Here is a 23661-nt window from a genome sequence, read left to right on the forward strand (position 1 = left end):
AAAAATCAGTGGTTCTCAGTCAGGGGTGATTTTGCATGCTGGTAGACATTTTCTGGCTGTCACAACTAGGAGAGTGCTATTGGCATTTGGTGGGTAGAGGCCAGGAATGATACCACACTTAACACAACAACAAGGAATTATCTGGGCCAAAAAAAAACTTTTTTTTTTTTTGGAGACAGAGTCTCAGGCTGTCACCCTGGATAGAGTACCATGGCATCACAGCATACAGCAACCTCAAACTCTTGGGCTAAAGCGATTCTCTTCCCTCAGCCTCCCAAGTAGCTGGGATTACAGGCACCTGCCAGAATGCCCAGTTATTTTTTTTGTTGTTGTTGCAGTTGTTATTGTTATTTAGCTGGCCTGGGCCAGATTCGAACCTGCCAGCCTCAGTGTACATGGCTGGCGCCCTACCCACTGAAGCTACCGGCACCACCTGGGCCAAAATGTTAATTGCATAAAGGCTGAGAAACCCTGAAAAATGTAACCCATAGCTAGAAATATCTTTTTTTTTTTTTTTGGTAAATACTGGTAGAGTAGAAGATAGTCGAGGTACTGAATCACCTTCTAAGAGATACTAAGAGACTACAAAATAATCAATAAAAGAGCTATTTTGGAGGATTATTCCAAAGGATAGGATTTATTTAAACTAGTCTGCATAGGTAAGGCATGGTGGCTCATGCCTGTAATCCTCAGGGAGGCTTGAGGATTAATTGAGCTCAGGAGTTCAAGATCACCCTGAACAAGAGTAAGACCCTATCTCTAATAAAAATAGAAAAACTACCTGGGTGTTGTGGCAGTTACCTATGGTCTCAGCCCGGAGAGGCTGAAGCAACAGGATTGATTGAGTTCAAAAGTTTGAGATTGCTGTGAGCTGTGACACTAGAGTCACCCATCCAGGACAACAGAGTAAGACTCTGTCTCAAAATATTAATAATATAAATGAATATTTAAAAAAATAAAAATAAAGTAGTCAGTACAAAGCTGCACCATTAAAGGGGGGGAAAAAGAGTCACACTCTCTGGATCAAAAAGGGTTTACTATACTTTCTTTCATAAAGTTAATTTTAAAATAAAGATTTTTTTTTTTCTGTAAGTTTTAAGGTCTAAATTCAGTGAGGATACAAATTTGAAACGAGCCCTGAACAATGACTGCATTCTCCAACAGTCACTGGATTAATTTAGCCACTATAAAGGCTAAAACTATAAAAAAAAACACACACACACACAAGGAAGGGCACAAGGAAACCCTCTAGAAACTGAAAAAACAAACATTTTTAATTCATGCCTTCTGCTCAGTCCATAATAATTCAGTTTTAAAATGTTCATCAAAAGCAAGTTTCTGAGAACCCAAAGATAAAAAACAAAACAAAACACAAGGAATGTAAAAGTCAGGAAAGTATTTGTCAGATTAGTGTCAGAGACCTTTGTGAGGATGATGCCTTTATTCTCTGCATACATATCCCTATAGCAATTCGCTTAGCTTCAGAATTACTGCCACTGAAGGTAATCTGGTACTTTTTTACCTTTTTTGTATATCACCTTTGTCAATTGTTTACTGTGAGCACACTCTGTACAGCATATCATGTTAGGACAACAGCAAATATTACTTTAATGATTACAACTGTATCCTTCTCTTCCTTTTTTGTTTTTTGAGACAGAGTTTCACTCTGCCACCCTTGGTAGAGTGCTGTGGTGTCACAGCTCACAGCAACCTCAAACTCCTGGGCTTAAGCGGTTCTCCTGCCTCAGCTTCCCGAGTAGCTGGGACTACAGGTGCCGCCACAATGCCTGGCTTTTTTTTTTTTTTTGGGAAAGAGTCTCACTCTGTCACCTTGGGTAGAATGTCACTCACAGCAACTCAAACCCAGGCTCAAGCGATCCTCTTGCCTCAGTCTCCCAAGTAGCTGGGACTACAGGCACCTGCCACAATGCCCGGCTATTTTTTTTTTTTTTTTGCTGTAGTTGTCACTGTTGTTTGGTAGGACTGGGCTGGGTTTGAACCCGCCAGCCCCAGTGTATGTAGGCTGGCGCCCTAGCTGCTGAGCTACAGGCACTGAACCTCTTCCTTTCTTATTTACCAAAATTTATTTTTTTTATTTACCAAAATTTAAATGCTGAGTAAAAAAAAATGATTTAATAAAATATGGACACTGTAAACTCTCAAAAGTATTAAAACAGTCTTGACTGAGAATGAAAACTTACTTTTGAGGGCAATTTTTCCGATTTTTAAAAAAACTCAACAATCGGCTTGGTGCCTGTGGCTCAAGCAGCTAAGGCGCCAGTCACATACACCTGATCCAGCCCGGCCCACCTAACAACAATGACAGCTGCAACCAAAAAACAGCCTGGCGTTGTGGTGGGCACCTGTAGTCCCAGCTACTTGGGAGGTGGAGGCAGGAGAATCGCTTGAGCCCAGGAGTTGGAGGTTGCTGTGAGCTGTGAAGCCACAGCACTCTACCCAGGGCGACAGCTTGCGGTTCTGTCTCAAAAAAAAAAAAACAACTCAACAATCATAGCTGTTTTCAAAATTCAAGAAGGATCCTCAACAAAATGCCTGATTGAACACTATTGATTACTTTTCATATGAATAGTAATGATCATTTTAAAAGCTTTAAGTAATCAATCCTAATTAAGCAACCCTGTTTATGAGAGACAAAAATCATCTCTCAAAACTACAGTCAAGAATATCATGGTTTTTAAAAAAGTAACCGCAAATACATTTTATTTATTAATTGAAATATTCTTTCAACATAAAAGATTTGATTTTTACTATTCTTTTAAATTACTTCAGATGTCATCAAGAAGCTCAGGTGTTAAATTTGGAAGCAATGACAACAAATCCCTGAGCAAACAACTGCTGCAAGTGAGACCCTTTCTTTGTAATAATCACGGATAGTAGCCAAAAAGGAGTCATACCAAATACACTTCAAAATTCCATTAAGAAGCTGGACAAGGCCTGGTGCGGTGGCTCACGCCTGTAATCCTGGCACTCTGAGAAGCTGAAGAGGTTGGACTGCATGACCTCAAGAGTTTGAGACCAGCCTGAGCAAGAGCAAGACCCTGTCTCTACTAAAAACAGAATAACAAGCTGGGCATTGTGGTGAATGCCTGTAGTCCCAGCTACTTGGGAGGCTGAAGCGGGAGGAGCACTTGAGCCCAGAAGTTTGACGTTGCTGTGAGCTGGGCTGATCCCTACACAGTCTAGCCTAGGCAACAGAGTAAGACTTGTTTAAAAGAAAAAAAAAATCCTAAAATTTAGGGAAGAAAAAAAGAAACTGGACAGAAGTAAAATAAATAAATCCATTTATACACATCTCAAAGGAAATTATAATTCTAGCCCTTACTGGATGGTCCTTTGCTGAAAACCAAAAATCCAAAAACTTTTAAAAAGAGTAAGATAATATTACAGGTTTCTGAAAAGGAGAAATGATCCTCAATAATCAAAAGCAAAGTGAGAAAAACTGGGTCCATTATCCAGAGATTACCAGGCATCTGATAAACAGAACTTAAGTAGACAGACTTTATATAAATAAAGCTGTAGAACTAGACACAAGTTTTACTTCCTTTACTTCACTTAATGCAACTTTAAGATGATCTATTTGAAGTTAAACATATTCTTTTGAACCACACCTCCTCTTTTTAAGAGTGATTTTTCTTGGATCCCAGAAAGCATCAAATGAACTTTATCTACAGTGCTGGCAGATGGATTTCTCTAAATACCTCAGTTCTGTCAGTCTTATTTTTCAAGATTAAATTACTTTTACTCATATGTTGGCACTCTTGAATTAGGATAGGTAAATGCTAACTCAAAGTGATCACGCTCACAGGTAAAAGACCTGTCCTTTATGGCATCTACAACTCTCAAGAAAACAATGTAGCAAAGTCTTGCCTATTTTGGGTCCAGTATCATTGATAAAATCCAAAATCTAGGCTATAGTCTCATCGTTCTTATTGCTCTCTTTTAAATATACTACTCCCCGCCTTTAAAAGAAAATGACTCTTTAAATGTTTATATGTTTTAACTTTGCATTTCAAGATCAATTTTGGATTATAATTTATGCATTCGTCTTTAAGATACACACACACCCATAGAACAGTTTTCATTAACCCCACAAAAAAACCCTCAAACTACATCTTAATTCAAATTCAAGTTATAAATATTCTATTCATGAATAACAACCTACATTCTTTTAAAGTAAATGACTATTGCTTAAGGTTACAGAAATGCACCCTCTGAACAATTTAACTGATGTCAAAATTAACCTCAAATTTGGGGGGGAAAATCAGAAAGTCACATTAATTCCTATGCTCTTCCAGCTACAAATGCTCACATAAAAAATTATTTTTAACAATGAACAGTCCTGAAAAACCTAAGAAATGTAAGTCAGCTTTATGTTCTTTTTCCCTCTATCCTAAGACATCAATTTCCACCTTTTATGGAAAGGAAATAAACAACTTGCTTCCTGTTCAATCACTAGCTTACAGCCAGTCTTTTACACATCACAGAACACAACCCGCCTCCTTTACTTCTCTCAAATGTCTCTTATCTTAATTTAAACTTGTTGAAATATGAGACCGTTTTACTACACTAATGCTTTCCTATGAAATTTATCTTACTAATTTCAACATTAAGAATGCAAGAGATGTCAAGATGTCCATAGATTATTTCTTATCCTCAACATTTTTAAATTAAATTGTTTATGTAACAAAGATTTAGTGCCCATGAAAGTGAAAATTTGATTTAAATTTGATTCAATTTCAAAATATTGAAATTTATAGGGAACAGTTTAATCTTCTCCTGTATACAACTGGCAAAGGGCCTCCCACATCACTCCCTTTTCTATCCTAATGACATGAAATTGTAAAACACCTAAAATGGCTATCAATAAAAAGGATTACCTTTTTTTTAAGCTAAATATTACTTTAACCCTATACTTTCTTTTAAAAAGGGGATGCCTTAGCAAAACTTAGATGAATTCTTTTGTGCTTGGATGAACAACAGGAAAGCACAGCCTCCAGGCCTTTAGGGAGGAACCTTGTCCCTGCAGCCCTGCTCTGATGTGCTTGGGAGATAAGGCTCCATAGTGACACTTAAGGAAAGGCCTGTTCACATTTGAATTTCTGCATTCCTCAAGAACAATTCATGGCAATAACTAACTTTGCAGAAGAGCTACATGAAAGCTTCGGCCAATGAATGAGGGTCATCTGCTCTTTATCACAAGGGTAAACCTCATCCTGGCCAGTTTCTAACCTTTTAACCCTGTGAATTCCTAATTTACACATGAATAATGGAATTCTTGCCTAGAGTGCAACTTTCAGCTTCTAGTTCCTATGTTTAGAAACCAAGACTTGATTGCCTGTGTGTTAAAAATCTAAAACTTGCACACATTAAAGTTTTAGATTTCCAGGTACTGTATTATTACACTTCTGAAGCAAAAGATGTGTTTGCTGACAAAATCTTTGACTAAGAAAATAAAAAGAACATACTTGCACCCTGCTGTTATAACTAGAAGAAAACTAGCTTTAGAGAGAAAAAAACCAGAATGTCCATTTAATGCCTATTCTCTTCCTGTTTAATAGGTATAACATCTTTACCCTGAATATAGGATAAAGTGATATGAACCTCCATCATGGGATATTGTTTCTTAGACATCAGAACTAACTACAGAATTCAAAATCTCTAAGAAATTCCATATTTCTCAAGAAAAATTTATACCACTCTTTATTTCTTCTTTGAAACCAATAATATTGAATGGATTTTCCTAGCAAAATACCTCTTCAGAGTTAAATGTGTATATAAAGGATGTGTTCCTTAACTGATCACAGTTAGTATTTAATAGCAAAGCTGTGTTAATCTACAAATATTGGTAAGTTTTGCTACTTGAAGAAATATGAAAACTACTTCACCACAATAGCCTTCAAAATGATTCAGATGTAATTGTTAATTATTAATATCTATAAAGATACAAAAATCTAAAGATATTTTAAAAGCCAGTACTAATATTTGTTTGTTACATCCTATCACACACTGTTCAGGTTTTATTTATGAAGTTAGAAAGCTCTGTGTGTTTTCAAAAGTGTTTCTGGGAGCCCAAGAATTCTGTCAAGCTTCTCCGGAGGTTCTGGAAACAATGTATGGTCATGACAAATGCTTTATCTTTTCATAGCTTATTTGCCTCCCTCCACTACCTATTCTACCCCTGAAAAATAATACAAGTTACAGCTCCTGGGCATGAAAACAAAAACACAAGATTCTATAAGCCTGAAAAGGTAGAAAATTATAACTCTATAGAACAATTTTACATTAGACAAAAATTAAATGAAACACAAGCATAAAAGTACATTATCCTGAAAATAGTGCTGTACACAAAACTATTATTGATTAGCCAATGACTACAGCAGCAAAAAAAAAAATTACCAAAAATTTCAGGTTTATGCTATTGTTTGTCAGGGGTAACGTAGGGGTAGAACTAGAAACTTGTCTAATTTTCTGATATTTCAAACAAAATTATCTTTACTTGCAATTTGTTTTCTGCCGTTAATCATTATTGCAGAGTAATGAAATGAACTGCTAATATAAGGGTGGCATAAATATGGCAATGATCTGTTAATAATAGTTCAAATCACCTAAAATTCCTGCCAATCCCTTCCCAAATTTCAACTGTGTGGACATTGAGGAAGCTAGTTCCTAAAGATTATCCCTTTACCTCAAGAACTCCTTCTTCCTACTGTTTAATTTATAAATGATCATTTTTAAGTATAGTGCAAAATCTCTTGTGAATTAGCAAAAGCATGCAGCGAGACTGCCTATAAAATGACTTTTAAGACACAGTTTTGTTTTTCAAGATTTAAACAGTCTATTGTAATCCTGAGTGCTGCGTAATTGATCACCTGAAGAGGTAAAAGCCTCAGTGGGAACCTGTCCCTAAGCCAAGCAATGGACCACTTGAACAAATGGTTGATCTGATGGGATTGTTAATACAAAAGAAATCATTAGATAGCAAACTTTACGATAATTGGGGGTGGGGGAAAGTAGACCTGGTTTAAGTCCATTACACACGTATGGAAATAACCTTACTCTTTTTTTCTCCCAGTAGGAAAAGACTACAAACACTTCAAAAACTTGAAAGTTACTGACCAATGCTCTCTCTTACAATTAAAAGGCAACATGGGTGATATAAAAGCAGTCAGAGAAATGGAAGTTGGGACTGTAAGAAAGATTTAGCACTCATTGGGCTCATGTACAAAGCAGAAACATTTGCTTGTGATTGTTTCCATTTAGTCACTAATTTCCAAAAGATAACATTTTAGAACTTTTGTTTTTTTGGCCAAACCTCTACATCCAATTCTTCCTATAGTGTGAAATGCTGGAATTTATATAAAGCCATGTCTACAGGTTTTATTTTACTTGTCATTCTAAACCTTTATTTGATTTCTGTTCTCAGTCACTCAAATGCTATATGTTTTTTTCTCAAATTTCCCTGCATGCCTTACATAGCATCAACGATTATCTCCAGTAAAATTCTTAAGGTACGCATAATTTGTAGAGTTATTATATTAATAAATCAAGAAATCATGAAAACGTAGCAATTAAAAATGTCAATAACCAAAAACACTTACTTGATAAGGTAAGATGAGCTTTTTGACTAAGAATGGCTCCGTATTTGTTCATTGCCAAGCATTGATAAAATCCTTCATCGGACTGCTCTCCTCGCCTGCCTTCCACCTCACTCATGTATAAAGAGCCATTAGAAAGAACCTGGATCCGTTTATTTTCAGACACTTTTGCTCCGTTTTTCAACCATGTGACCTTAATAGGAACTTCTCCATGAGCCTGGCAATCTAAAATGACTGGATCCTTTCTTGTGATAGTTACATCCTGTGGTTCTTTTATAAAATACAGTTCGCTAAAGCACCATGCTCCTATAAGGAAAAAGGGAGAAAGGCATATCCAGAATTACAGGTATAAAATCATTTCTTAAAATCATTTAAAACACATAAGGCAAAGTTTAACAAATCATATTAGTTAACTTACAAACATTTTTAAAAATCAATCTAAATTTCAGCAAACCTTTTCAGCAAGTCAGAAAAATCACCTTTTACAACATCTACCCTAAAAGAATAGAGATTTCAGTGACTTCTATACCTTGTAAGAATTCTGTTCTCAAGTTATTTGCTAAAGTTTCAAAATCGTCAGCAAAACTCAGGAGCACAAGCTGTCTGCTTTTTTTACAAGCTTGTCAAAAAGATCTTGAACAGAGTAAGTCGTAAAAGTCTAATTTTACAAGAAATCATTAGCAAAACTCCAACTCTGTGAACAAGCAAGTTTATTTCCTCATCCCTTGAAGTGTTTTTGGAACCCTTGGCACCTACTTCTTTGGGAAGTGCGTTTACCTTTTGTGACAAATAACAAGTTTGCGTTTTTCTATCTGCCTTTTAAAAGGAGAAACTCAGTCTCCTCTCCTTGAAAGAAATCCATTTACTTAATTTCTGCAGAGCAAGCTCGGTATTTAAAGGACAGACAATAGACTTTGAAAAGTTGGTAACTCTTGCTGCTTCTACTCAGTGGGTGATCGGATTAGGAAACTTTTGTTTCACTTTTTTAGAATTACCAACTGTTGGAAAAAATGCGTGACTAATTGGTCCTTACTGTCTAATAGGAATAGGAGATTGCATAATCAACCAATACACATTTTTATCAGAGCAGAGGAAAAGCTTTATTCTATGCATACACATTGCCTCTGGCCCCACCGGAATAAAGCATCCGATGACCAGTTAGTACAGTCACCTCCTGCATTTAGCACAAGGTCTTGTTATATGGATTGGGGACGAAGGGAGAAGTGGGTGGGGGTTCATCTTCTGATCGTTTTGAATCCATGATTACAAATCCCTAGAGATAATTTCTGTTTCTCATCAAGGCAGCTCCTAGGAATCCTCACGGTCTTCGGCTCTCTAGACTTCCCCTAATACGTGCTCAGGGCGACGCGAGCCCTAACAGCGCCGCGCTGCATGGAACGCTCCGGAAGGCGCCCATTGTGTTTCTGAGCCACGTCTGACTTTGATCCTTTTCTCATGCTAACAGAAACTAACCCTTCCAGAAAAAACGTAAGTCAGGCGTTTGTAACTTGTAAGAAAATAAAATAATCCATTCTCCCAAACACCTCTTCTACCCGCTCCTCCCCCCACCCCCGCCCCAACTCATTTCACGCTTTCATCTTTTTGAGGAAACCAATACCGACGCAAGGGAGGAAAAAAAAAAAAAAAGAGTTCAACAGAGTTTGTGCAAGGCCAGTCTGGAGTTTGAAGGAACCTTCAGCTCCGTACACACTTCAAGCCCTGCCCCAAAATACCTAGCTGCAGGAAATAAATCCTATTCTTTCACCTTCCTTCCCAGCTTCGGGCACTTTTCTCTCTCCTCCTCTAGGGCACACATTGGCCGCGCAACTTCCAACCCATTTCTCTTTCCAATTCCACCCTCCCAACTCCTCGCACGCTCTGGATCAGGGGATCTGGGGGGATTAGAGGTGCTGACCTGGGCTATGAGTCCACCCATTGCCTCCCGCAGCCCTAAAAAGTGGGGGAACCCCCACTGCAAACCCAGGAAGCGGCGCGGCACCGCGGCGCCCCCTGTGCAGCTAGGCTGCCACTAAGGAAACAATATAAATAAAGCCACGTGCGGCCGCAGCGGCCCCGGCCGGCTGGCGGCGCGGAACCTCGGCTGGACTAGGAGGCGGGGACGCGGCCAGAGCCGGGACAATGGCGCGAGAAGGAAAGGAAGAGACTGGACAGCGGCCGCCAGAACCCCGCAGCCCGCGGTGCGCGGCGGGAGGGGCGCGCGGCGGGAGAGGTGCCCCAGCCCGGCCCGCGCGCTCGCGAAGCCCGCGGGCAACTTTCGCCTCCAACTAGCCGCTCCGGGTGGGCCGCCGAGAGAGCACGCAGGGACCGGTGGTCAGCGCCACCACGCAGGACCCCGCCGCCGTCCCCCCTCACACCGTTTCATCTTTCCTCATCCCACTCGCGTCTGCTCCCGCACCACATCCGCGAAAGACACGCAGAGGAAAGCGCGCCCACCTGGAAGCGGGCCGAGGAGGAGCAGCAGGAGCGCGCCGAGCAGCATCCCTGGCGGCCGCAGCCGGGCGGGCGGTCGCGGAGAAGGCGCCATTCAGCGGAGCCGCGCGGGCATGCTCCCCGGCCGTCCGCAGCCGCTATCCCCTGCGGTCCCCGCCTCTGGCTGCTCCCTATGCCGCGCCTGGACGCGCGCAGCCTGGGCTTCCCGCTCCGGCACCGGCGTGGGTGGCGCAGCACGGCCCGCGGCTGGTCCTCTGGTGGCGGCGAGGCCGGGGCTCGGACACCGGCTCGCGCGAGGCGGGGGGCCTGAGTGGCCAGCTGGGGGCGGAGTGAGGCGGCGGCTACAGAGGGCGGGGTGGCGGAGTGGACAGCGCCGCGGCTGCCGGCCTGGGAACTACTTTCTACATTTGGCCCCTGGTCTGGGGACCGGGAGGTCGGCGCGCCTGGCGGAGGGAGACGCTGGGAGGGGGCCGGGTGGCGGCCGGGTCGCGGCCCCGGGGGGAGGGACGGGCGCTGCCGGACAATGCACCTGGGGGTCAAGCCCTGGCTGAGGGTCTCCGCCCCCTCTGCCTCCGCGCGGCCGTCGAGGACAGCGCCACAAAGGCCGAGCCGCCCTGCTCTGCCGGCCCCGAGGCCCCTCTCCCGCCGGCTAGTTTAGGACTGGAGGAGGAGGAGGCGGGGTGAGGGAGGGTGGTGTTGAGAGACGTGGAAAGGCCGGAGACTTCTCCCCTGATGGCCCCCTGCCCATCCCCCTCCTTCCCTCACACGCCGGAGCCCTGTGGAAGGAAATCTATTTGCCACTTCAGAGATTTGTCAGCCGGACTGGAGGCATCTCTGGGTGATAAGCCCCACATCGGGGCGCTGATCTTATCCTCCCTGCCATCTCAGAAGAGTGCCCTGAAATGAACAATTACCTTTGGGAGAGTCGTTTTATTATCTCTTCCTCAAATTAGTCAAGTTCTTCAATCTGTGAGAACTGTGCACACAAAAGGGCCTGTCTTGAGAGGAGAGACGAGAAGGGGATTCCTAGATTCTCTGAGCTCGCTATGGGGGACACGGCTTTGCTGAGTTACCTGGTTTTAAGTTAAACAGACCGGGAAAGACACAAATGTGCCATTTGTCTCCTGAAATTAATTAAAGATAAGAAGTGTTGAAATATATAGTTAAAGAGAGTAATCAGCTTGCTAAACATGTGTGGATCATAGCGTTTGCATGTGGGTTAATATGTGCTAATCCAAAACTAAATCTGTGGCACATGATGAGGGCACAGGCCTAAAGCTAGCCTTACTGAAAGCTGCTGATAGAAATCTAGCTTTTGTCACTAAGGCATTAGCGCGCTAACTGCCTTTAGCATGTTATGGAAATCCTGATGGAAAGAGGAAAAAGAAGCAACAGTTTAGAACTTTAGAACATTAAGGCAGCATTACCTTCCCCTGAAGCTCATTATAATAAGGCTGCATCTATTTAGGAATTTCAAGCTAACTGCATCTAAACGAGTAATACCCTTAGCTATATTGCTTCTAGAATTTTGCCTGTAACTTAGATGAATTTGAACTGTTTCTAAGCATCAAAATAAAGGTGCATCGACAAGGAAAACATTTTGAGGTAATAAAATGAAACCTTTGTAAAGTTTTAAATATCTGATAATTCAGATTTACACAAAATTATATTCTTGTTAGTAGTCAAACTAGGTTTTATTATTATTATTTGTACGACATTTTTCTCCCCCTTGACTTCCGGTTCTCCCAGATCCCTTTCAGTCAACCCTAAGTGCTCATATTTCCTGGCTAAGAATTACTAATAAGATGATTTTAGCCTGGCTTTCTGGAATAAATCAGAATAGAGCCTGGGGGAGGGGAGAGATACCAAAAAGCCAGGAAGAACTTTTTTTTTTTTTTTTTTTAAGTGACACTTACCATTTCTTTTTTTTTGGCTGGGGCTGGGTTTGAACCCACCACCTCCAGCATATGGGGCTGGCGCCCTTCTCCTTTGAACCACAGGCACCACCCACTTGCCATTTATTTATATCTCAATTCTTCTGACTTTGGTCCTTGAATTGTGTTGGGGAGGAATATAGCATTGCATTGATATGAAGTAATATAATGTAATAAGATTAAACAACCCCATGAAACTTTTCTGATATATACCTATGTATACTTACTGTTCCATGTTAGGGAGCAGACTGCTTTGGTGATGTAATTATACCATATTGTATAAAATTACAGTATACTCAATCTTAGCACTCTGGGACGCTGAGGTGTGTGGTTTGTTTGAACTCACAGGTTCAAGATTAACCTGAGCAAGAGCAAGACCCCCGTCTCTAAAAATAGCCAGGCATTGTGGTGGGAGCCTGTAGTCCCAGCTATTTGGGAGGCTGAGGCAAGAGGATGGCTTGAGCCAAAGAGTTTGAGGTTACTGTGAGCTGTGCTGCCACATCACTCTACTGAGGGTAACAAAGTGAGACTCTGTCTCAAAAATAATAATAATTGCAGTATACCCAAAACTTTGATATATACTCACTCATTTGATTCTCATGATAATCCAGTGAGGGAGGGAGGCAGAGGAGGTATTATTATCTCCATGTTTAAGTTGAAAAAACTGAGACTTACCTAAGGTCACTGATTAGTAAGTGGTAATGAGAAACAGAATCCATGTCTTCAAATTTCAGTTTTGTTGCTCTTTGTACTGTACAAACCTTCGTGAGTTTAATTTAAACTCTTTTCCTTTTTTTAACATCTATCTCTATTACCTTCGAAATTTATAATACACATCTTTAAATAACATAGTGCCTGTCTTCTCAGACACTTAAATTTTCCTTTGTGTGTAACGCTTATCATATATCATGAACTTAGGCTACATAAGCTATTTGAGTTTGTTACCCAGTTCTGGAATGCCACAGTACCTTGCATACAGAGGTAACATTCCAGTGGTTAAAAAGCCTGGTTCTGAGGCCAGGTGCAGCAGCTCATGCTTGTAATCTTAGCATTCTGGGAGGCCAAGGCAGATGGATTGCTTTAGCTCAGGAGTTCCAGACCAGCCTTAGCCCAGAGCAAGACCCCATCTCTAAAAATAGCTAGGTGTTGTGGCAGGGACCTGTAGTCCTAGTTACTCGGGAGGCTGAGACAAGAGAATCACCTGAGCCCAAGAGTTTGAGGTTGCTGTAATCTATGACACCACAGCACTCTACCGAGGGTGACAAATACTCTTTCTCGGAAAAAAAAAAAAAGCTTGGTCTGGGTGTCAGACTAGAGTCCAAGTTTCAGTGTTATATGGACAAGTTACTCATGCTCTCAATCGAATCAACTTGCTGGGAATAAATAGAATACCCACGGGCTGTTGTGAAGAAATATAATGTATGACAATACTTAGTGCTTAGTTATTTTTCTTTTTTTCCTTTTTTAAGAGACAGGGCTTCATTCTGTTACCCAGGCCACAGTGCAGTGGTGCAATCATAGCTTCTGATTCCCAGGCTCAAGTGATCCTCCTGCCTCAGCCTCCAGAGTAGCTGGGACTGCAGATGTGTGGCACTACACCTGGCTAACCTGGTACACAGTACTATAATTACCTTTATTATTATTATTATTATTTTGAGACCAAGTATCACCCTGGTAAGTCATCATAGCTCACAGCAACCTCAAACTCTTACCTCAGCTTCCCAAGTAGCTGGGACGATAGGCACATGCCACCATGCTGGCTAATTTTTCTATTTTTAATTTATTTATTTTATTTATTTATTTTTTGAGACAGAGCCACAACCTGTCACCCTGGGTAGAATGCTGTGGCGTCACAGCTCACAGCAACCTCGATTCCTGGGCTAAATTGATTCTCCTGCCTCAGCCTCCCAAGTAGCTGGGACTACAGGCACTCACCATAATGCCTGGCTATTTTTTGTTTGCAGTTGTCATTGTTGTTTGGAAGGCCTGGGCTGGATTTGAACCCGTCAGCTCCAGTGTTTATGGCTGGTGCCTTAGCCACTTGAGCTACAGGCGCTGAGCCTATTTATTATTTATTTATTTTTGTCGCCCTGGGTAGATCACAGCCAGGTCAAAGTCTTGGATTTAAGTGATCCTCTTTCTTCAGCTTCCTAGGTAGCTGGGACTACAAGCCCCAGCCACAACACCCATTAGTTTTTCTATTTTTAGTAGAGACAGGGTAGGTTGTGGGGTGAGGTGTCTAACTCTTGCTCCACTGGTCTCTAACTCCTGAGCTCAAGCAATCCTCTCACTGTCAACCTCCCAGAGTACTAAGATTGCAGGCGTAAACCACCGTGCCTGGCCCATTATTGTTATTATTAAGTAAATATTCCCAATAGGGGCAATCTTTGTTCTCTGGGGGTAGGCTTGACTTTGAAAACTTCAAATTTTTAAGAGTCAAATCTGATTAACTTTTTGGTGATTATGCTCATGGTGACTCATGACTTTTAGTAGTTCCAAAGCTGGTCCTGAACGATATAAGAAAGGTCTGATTGTCTAATCTCCCAAAGCTACCCCTTTGGCAGATAAATCTCATTGAGATTAAACAACTACCCAAGCTCTATTTGCTTTCATATTCTAAAATAAGGACAATTATTTTCAGATTGAAAAGAATTGAGCGACTTGGCACCTGTGGCTCAAGCGGCTAAGGCGCCAGCCACATACACCAGAGCTGGTGGGTTCAAATCCAGCCTGGACCTGCCAAACAACAATGAGGGCTGCAACCAAAAAATAGCCAGGCGTTGTGGCGGACACCTATGGTCCCAGCCTGTTGGGAGGCTGAGGCAAGAGAATAGCTTAAGCCCAGGAGTTGGAGGTTGCTGTGAGCTGTGATGCTACGGCACACAACCCAGGGTGACAGCTTGAGGCTCTGTCTCAAAAAAAAGAAAAGAGGGCGGCGCCTGTGGCTCAGTGAGTAGGGCGCCGGCCCCACATGCCGAGGGTGGCATGTTCAAACCCAGCCCCGGCCAAACTGCAACAAAAAAATAGCCGGGCGTTGTGGCGGGCGCCTGTAGTCCCAGCTGCTCAGGAGGCTGAGGCAAGAGAATCACGTAAGCCCAAGAGATAGAGGTTGCTGTGAGCCGTGTGACGCCACGGCACTCTACCTGAGGGCAGTACAGTGAGACTCTGTCTCTACAAAAAAAAAAGAAAAGAAAAGAAAGAATTGAGCCTATATAGTTAAAAGAGAACTGTAATCTGAGGGCAGTTTAAAGAAAAAATACAGAATCAGGTTTTTAAAAATAAATTCTAGTCTCTCAGCCCAACTTTGAGGGAAAAATCATATAACTTCATCCACTGAATTCTGAAGCTGTATGAAATGTCTTCAAGGCCTCCAACCTCAAACCATTTCTACATAATCTTAGGGCCATTTGTAGAAGTTTATGAATCATAGAGAATGACAAAAGGCAGTGAAGGTCTAGAGAGTTACTCAATTTTTCAATTAACAAATATTTATCAATCTTCTACTATGTTGTTTAGAAGACCAGGCCTGGATGAAAACCACAGGCCATAATATTCACATGTTGGTTATCACTCCTGATAAGCTTAATATTTATCATCAGAAACATTCTGAAATGGGACAGAGAGGTGGTAACTCATGCCTGTTATTCTAGTACTCAGGGAGGTAGAAGTAGGATTGCTTGAGGCTAGGAGTTCCAGACCAGCCTGAGCAAGAGAGAGACCCAGCTTTACTAAAAATAGAAAAATTAGCCAGGCATGGTGGTTTGCACCTATAGTCCCAGCTACTCAGAAGGCTGAGGCAGAAGGATTGCTTGAGCTCAAGAGTTTGAAGTTGCAGTGAGCTATGATGACACCCTGCACTCTAAAGGAGGCAACAGAGTCAGACTCTGTGGAAGGGAGGGAGGGAGGAAGAAGGAAGGAGAAAAAGAAAGAAAGAAGAAGGAAAGAAAAGAAAAGAAGGAGGGAGGGGGAGCATTCTAAAATGAATTAGTTTACTTTTTTATAATAAAGTATTTTTATATTTTTCATTATGGGCATGTAATAGTTGTGTATCTTTATAGGGTACATGTGGTGTACTACATGATTTAAATAAATCAGGGCAATTGGGATAGCCATATCATTACTTTATGTTTGGAACATTCCAATATGACTCCTCATGTTATTTTAAAATATACCCTAATTTATTCTTGGTTAGAGTCACTTCGTTGTGCTCCCAAATATGGTGCATTTTATCTAACTAACTGTATTCTTCAACCAATTTACCAACCCCCACTTCATCCCACCCTCCCCATTACCCTTCCCAGCCTCTGGTAATCATTTTACCTTCTGTCTCCATGAGATTAATTGTTTTTAATAGCTCCCACATAGGATTGAGAATATGCAAGAGTTATCTTTCTGTGTTTGGCTTGTTTCACTTAACGTAATGTTCTCCAGTTCCATCCATGTTGTTGCATATGGCAAGATTTCATTCTTTTTGTGGCTATATAATATTCCATTGTATATATGTACCACACTTTCTTTATCCATTCATTCATATATTCCAGATCTTGGCTATTGTGGATAGTTCTGCAATAAACATGGGAGGGCAGATACCTTTTTGATATACTGACTTCCCCTCCTTTGGATATATTCCCAGCAGTGGGCTTACTGGGTTATATGGTAGTTCTATTTTTAGTTTTTGAAAAACCTCCACACCCTTCTTCATGGTGGTTGTACTAATTTACATTCCCACCAACACTGTACCAGGGTTCCCTTTCTCCACACCCTCACTAGTATTTGTTATTGCCTTTATGTTTGATAAAAACTTTTCTTTTTAAGACAGCGTCTCACTTTGTCACCCTCAGTAGAGTGCTGTAGCATCACAGCTCACAGCAACCTCCAACTCTTGGGCTTAAGCAATTCTCTTGCCTCAACCTCCCAAGATAAAAGCCATTTTATCTGGGGTAATCACAATGAAAGTTGTGTGTATGCTCTTTGCTTTTTATTCTTTTTAATTCATTTTTTATTTCAAATTAATATGCAGGCACAAATTTTTAGGTTAGATTGTTCTCACTTCCAGGGTATAATGAAAGTTTTTTGGTTTTATCCCTCCCACCCTTTTTTTTTTTTTTGAGACAGAGTCCCACTTTGTCACCTTTTTAGAGTACCATGGAGTCATGGCTCACAGCAACCTCAAACTCTTGGGCTCAAGCGATTCCCTTGCCTCAGCCTCCCGAGTAGCTGGGACTACAAGCTTCCACCACAACGCCCAACTATTTTTAGAGACAAGGTCTCATTCTGGCTCAGGGTGGTCTCAAACCTGTGAGCTCAAGCAATCCACCTGCCTAGGCCTCCCAAGTGCTAGGATTACAGGTGTGAGCCACCATGCCTGACTGTTTTTTAGTTTTATTGAGACAGAGTTTCACTCTTTTGCCCTGGGATTGAGTGCCATGGTATCATCATAGCTCACAGCAACCTCAGACTCCTGGGTTCAAGCAATCCTCCTGCCTCAGTCTCCTGAGTAGCTGGGACTAGAAATTAGCCACACCCTGGCTAATTTTTCTGTTTTTAGTAGAGACATGGTCTCAATCTTGCTCAGGCTGGTGTTGAACTCCTGAGCTTAAACAATGCACTGGACTCAGACTCTGAGAGTCCTAGGATTACAGGCATGAGCCACCGCCTGGCCCTACACAACGAAAAGTTTTGAGACAGACTGTTACGGTCCATTATTTTGCTTCTAAGAAACAGTCAACAGCATCCTTTCTGATTCACCTATGCAAGTTTCAATTTACTTGGCTTATTGGTGTTGACAAGTGGGCTTCATTTGTTTCCATTTGTGCAGATTTTGCATTTCTTGATTTTTGTATATCTCAAAACTTTCCTAATGACTCTCCTATCTCATTGTAATTTTTCTTTTTTTTTTTTTTGAGACAGTCTCACTTTGTCGCCCTTGGTAGAGCGCCATGGTGTCATACTCACAGCAACCTCAAACTCTTGGACTCAAGCAATTCACTTGCTTCAGCCTCCCTAGTAGCTGGGACTATAGGTACCCGCCACAACACCTGGCTATTTTCAGAGACAGGGTCTCACTCTTGCTCAGTCAGGATGGTCTTGAACTTGCGAGCTCAAGCAATCCACCCACCTCAACCTCCTTGTAATTTTGATTTGTATTTCTCTGATGACTAATGATATTGAGCAACTTTTTATGTACCTGTTGGCCATTTGTATGTTTTCTTTTGAGAAATGTCTATTCAGATCCTTTGACCATTTTTTTTTTTTTTTGTAGAGACAGAGTCTCACTGTACCGCCCTCGGGTAGAGTGCCGTGGCGTCACACGGCTCACAGCAACTTCTAACTCTTGGGCTTATGCGATTCTCTTGCCTCAGCCTCCCAAGCAGCTGGGACTACAGGCGCCCACCACAACACCTGGCTATTTTTTTTGTTGTTGCAGTTTGGCCGGGGCTGGGTTTGAACCCGCCACCCTCGGCATATGGGGCCGGCGCCCTACTCACTGAGCCACAGGCACTGCCCCCTTTGACCATTTTTTAATTGCATTATTTGATTTTTTTTTCCTGTTGAAGTGTTGAAACTCCTTATATAGTCTAGTCATTAATCCCTTGTCAGATGGGTAGATTGCAAATATTTTCTCCCCTTCTATGGTCTATCTCTTTACTATGTTGATTGTTTCCTTTGCTGAGCAGGAGGTTTTTAGCTTAATGTGATCCCATTTTCAATTTTGCTTTGGTTGCCTGTGCTCCCAGATCAATGTCCTGAAGCATTTCCCCAGTGTTTTCTTACAGTACGTCGATAGTTTCAGTTCATAGATTTAAGTCTTTAATCCATTTTTATTTCATTTCTGTATATGGTGAGAGATAAGGACCTAGTTTCATTCTTCATTTATATATCCAGTTTTCCCAGCACCGTTTATTGAAGAGACTCTTCTTTCCCCACTGTATGTCTATTGTGTCCCATTCCTCTCTGTGTTTGTTTTTATGCCAATACCACACTGTTTTGGTTACTACGGCTCTGTAGTATCATCTGAAGTCAAGTAATGCAATTCCTCCAATCTTATTCTTGGTGCAATCTTTTGTGGTTCTATATAAACTTTAAAGTTATTTTTTCTATTTCTGTTAAGAATATAATTGGTGTTTTGATGATGGTTGCATTGAATCTGTAGGTTGCTTTGGATAGCATGGACATTATAACAATATTGATTCTTCCAGTCCATGACCATAGGATATCTTTACATTTTCTTGTGTCTTCTTCAGTTTCTTTTATCAATGTTTTTTAGTTTTCATCATAGAAAACTTTCTTCATTTAAGTTTATTTCTAGGTATTTTATTTTATTTGCAGCTATTGTAAATGGGATTACTTTCTTGGTTTCTTGTTCAGACTATTTACTGTTGACATGTAGAAATGCCACACTGAATTTTTATGTTGAGTTTTTATCCTGCAACTTTACCAAATTTGTCAGTTCTAATAGTTTTTGGTGGAGTCTTTAGGTTTCTCTACATATAAGATCATATTATCCGCAAACAAGGATAATTTAACTTCTTCCTTTCCAATTTGGATTTTCTTTGTTTCTTCCTCTTGTCTGATTGCTCCAGCTACAACTTCCAGTACCGTATTAAAAAACAGTGGTGAAAGTGGGCATTCTTGTCTTGATCCAGATCTTAGAGGAAAAGTTTTCAGTTTTGCTCCATTCAGTATAATACTTGCTGTAGATCTGTCATATATATGGCTTTTATTGTGTTGAGGTAAATTCCTTCTTGTATACTCAGTTTTTGAGAATTTTTATCAGGAAAGGATATTAAATTTCATGAATGCTTTCTCTGCATCAATTGAAATCATTATATGGTCCTTTTTTCTGTTGATAGGACGTATCACATTGACTGATTTGCACAGGTTGAAACATTGTCATTGTGTAAACATCATAGGGTGTTCTTGCACAAACCTAAAAGGTAAATCCTACTATACACCTAGACTATACGGTCCAGCCTATTGCTCCTGAGCTATAAACCTATACAGCATGTTAACTGTACTGAATACTATGGGTACCTATAACACAGTGATAAGTATATGAGTATCTAAACATACCTAACTGTAAAAAAGGTACAGCAAAAATACATCATTATAATCTTATGAAACCACCATTGTATATGCAGTATAACTTGTCCAAAATGTCATTATGCAGTGAATGATTATATACTCAAAAGAATTGAAAACAAGATCTTAAAAAGATATTTGCATGTATCATTGTATCATTGTTCATAATAGCCAAATCGTGAAGGTAACCTAAATGTCCATAAAAGGATTAATGGAAATTATGGAATTATTTTGCCTTAAAGAATCTTACGGAATATTAAAATATGAAAATATTTTATTACACAATGCTATTCAGCCTTTAAAAAGAAGATCCTGTCATATGCTACAACATGGATGGACCTGAAGGACATTATGCTAAGTGAAACAAGCCAATTATAAAAAGGTAAAGACTGCATGATTCTGTTTATACGAAGTACCTGAAGTAATCAAACTCATAGGAAATAGATTGATAGTTGCCAGGAGTTAGGGGGAGGGGGAAATAGGAAGATGCTTGATGGGTATGGAGTTTTAGTTATGCAAGATGAAAGAAGTTCTAGAGATCTGTTATGTAACAGTGGGCATAGGGCAGTGCCTGTAGCTCAGTGGGTAGGGTGGCAGCCACATACACTGAGGCTGGCAGTTCAAACCTGGCCCAGGCCTGCTAAAACAACAATGACAACTGCAACAAAAAAAATAGCCAGGTGTTGTGGCGGGCGCCTGTAGTCCCAGCTACTTGGGAGGCTGAGGCAAGAGAATTGCTTAAGCCCAAGAGTCTGAGGTTCCTATGAGCTGACGCCACGGCACTCTACCCAGGGTGCCAGCTTGAGACTGTCTCAAAAATAAAACCCCAAAACCCAAAAAAACAGTGGGCATAGAGTTAATAATACTGTATTGTACACTTTAAAATTATTATTATTATTATTATTATTTTTTGTAGAGACAGAGTTTCACTTTATTGCCCTCGGTAGAGTGCTGTGGCGTCACACAGCTCACAGCAACCTCCAACTCCTGGGCTTAGGCAATTCTCCTGCCTCAGCCTCCCGAGTAGCTGGGACTACAGGCGCCCGCCACAACACCCGGCTATTTTTTTGTTGTTGCAGTTTGGCCGGGGCTGGGTTTGAACCCGCCACCCTCGCATATGGGGCCGGCGCCCTGCTCACTGAGCCACAGGCGCCGCCCCACTTTAAAATTATTAAGAGAGGCCAGGCCCAGTGGTGGACACCTGTAGTCACAACTATTCAGGAGTCTGAGGTGGAAGGATTGTTTGAGCCTAGGAATTAGAGGCCAACCTGGGCAGCATAGCAAGATCCTTTCTCTAAAAATAATAAATAAAATAACATTATTAAGAGTAAGTTTAAATTATGTGTTTTTTTTTCCACAATAAAAAAAACTTGCATGTCAGAACCAACCTGGGCAACATAGTGAGACTTTGACTCTACAAATAAATAAAGTAACATTATTGAAGGTAAATTTATGTTATGTGGTTTTATCACAGTGAAAAAAATTGCATGTAAATGCAAAGGAAAGGCAATGTTGATGAGGCAGAAGCCCACGTTTGCTGACATGTGGATCAAGACATGTGCAGGTCAAGAAAGACGAAAAAGCAAGACACATCTTGATTTCAACAAGACATTTGAACACCCATATCTCATATTTTCATGGACTAATTGAAGAAATCTTGATTGGATATTAGAACAATTATGTGAGATAACATTTGATTGAAGCTCCTATTCACTCCCACTTAAGGGTTTCCTGTTTCTGAAATCTTTTTTTTTTTTTTTTTTTTTTGAGATAGCGGCTCACTCTGCTGCCCAGTGGAATCATAGCTCATAGAAACCTCAAACTCCTGGGCTCAAGTGATCCTCTTGCCTCAGCCTCCCCAGTAGCTGGGATACAAATGCCCACCATAATGCCTGGCTAGTTTTTCTGTTTTTTAGTAGAGATAGCATCTTGCTCAGGCTGGTCTTGAGCTCCTGAGCTCAAGGGATCCACCCACCTTGGCCTCCCAGAGTGCTAGGATCACAGGCATGAGCCACTGTACCTGGCCAAGTTTCATAACCTTGGTATATCAGTGTCACACAGCTGTGTTCCTGTCACCGTGTGGTGGTGTCTTACTGAGTGGTGCTCATTATTGTTGTGTGTTTTTTGTGCTATATAAGGGCAGCTTTCATGGCCATTCCAGAGAAAGAGTTCCAAAATTGCTTTAAAGGGTGGACTGGGTACTGGTGTTCATGCATAGCTTCCCCAGGGGAGTACCTGGACAGTGACTGTACCGATATTCAGCATTGAGGTATGGAGCACTTTTTCTTTTATTATTATTTTTTTATTATTAAATCATAACTTTGTACACTGATGCATTTATGGGGTTCAATACAATGTGAAATGCTGACATTGAACTAACACATCCATCACAATTATACTCATTTCTTTTTTTTTTTTTTGAGATAGAGCCTCAAGCTGTTGCCCTGGGTAGAGTGCCGTGGCATCACAGCTCACAGCAACTTCCAACTCCTGGGCTCAAGAGATTCTCCTGCCTCTGCCTCCCAAATAGCTGGGACTACAGGCGCCAGCCACAACCCCCGGCTATTTTTTGGTTGCAGCCATCATTGTTGTTTGGCGGGCTGGGCTGGATTCGAACCCACCAGCTCAGGTGTATGTGGCTGGTGCCTTAGCTGCTTGAGCCACAGGCGCCGAGCCCATATATTCATTTCTCAATAGTTTTGAAATGTACCATTGCATCATGCACATTAGGTGAGGTCCCCCCAATACCCTCCCTCCTCCTATATCTCCCCTCCTCTCTCTCTCTCCTTCCCTTCTACTTTCTGGACTATAGTTATGTTTTGCCATTCATATGAGTGTGTAGGTGATTATATATTGATTTCATAGTAGTATTGAGTACACTGGATACTTTTTTTTTCCATTCTGAGATACTTTACTAAGAATAATATGTTCCAGCTCCATCCAGGTAAACATAAAAGATGTGAAGTCTCCATCATTTTTATGGCTGCGTAGTATTCCATAGTATACATATACCATAATTTGTTAATTCATTCATGAGTCAATGGGTATTTGGGCTGTTTCCATGTCTTGGCTATTATGAATTGGGCTGCAATAAATATTCTAGTGCAAATGTCTTTGTTGTAAAATAATTTTTGATCTGGTGTAGCACTTTTTCTAGGATGAGTTTGTGAACTTAAGACCTGCTGGGCAGGGAGCTAGCTGTAGCTGCCAGTCAGGAAAAGGATAAACAACCTCTGAGATACCTAACATTTTATTATAAAATTGGCTTTGTGTTAGATGACTTTACTTGGCTCTAGGCTAATGTAAGAGTTCTGAGCATGTTTAAGGTAGGCTAGGCTAAGCTATGATGCTTGGTAGGTTAAATGGATTAAGCACACTTTCAATTTATGATGGTTTTAACTTATGATAGGTTTTTCAGGAGGCAACCATTGTAAGTCAAGCAGCATCTGTAATAGATAATAGCTAATCCCTTTTATAGAGGAGAACACAGGCATGGAGAGGGTAAGCAACTTTCCCAAGGTCATGCAATGAGTAATTAATAATGCAGAATTCATATTTGGGCTTGTCTGATCTATGTT

At 41.1% G+C, this 23661-nt stretch overlaps 1 protein-coding gene across 1 annotated transcript in view; it reads right to left on the reverse strand.

The window, feature by feature from the left end:
• Nucleotides 1-10241, reverse strand: part of PRTG (protogenin) — a 170379-nt gene extending 160138 nt beyond the window's left edge. The window contains exons 1-2 of the mRNA XM_053594311.1: nt 10071-10241; nt 7620-7922 (exon numbers count right to left, since the gene is read on the reverse strand). Of these exons, the coding sequence (XP_053450286.1) occupies nt 7620-7922; nt 10071-10161 (394 nt within the window). The 5' untranslated portion in view covers nt 10162-10241. The remainder of the gene's footprint in view (nt 1-7619; nt 7923-10070) is intronic.
• Between the last annotated feature and the right edge of the window lie 13420 nt (nt 10242-23661).

The sequence above is a fragment of the Nycticebus coucang genome, chromosome 6 (assembly GCF_027406575.1).
Source record: "Nycticebus coucang isolate mNycCou1 chromosome 6, mNycCou1.pri, whole genome shotgun sequence".
NCBI lineage: Eukaryota > Metazoa > Chordata > Mammalia > Primates > Lorisidae > Nycticebus > Nycticebus coucang.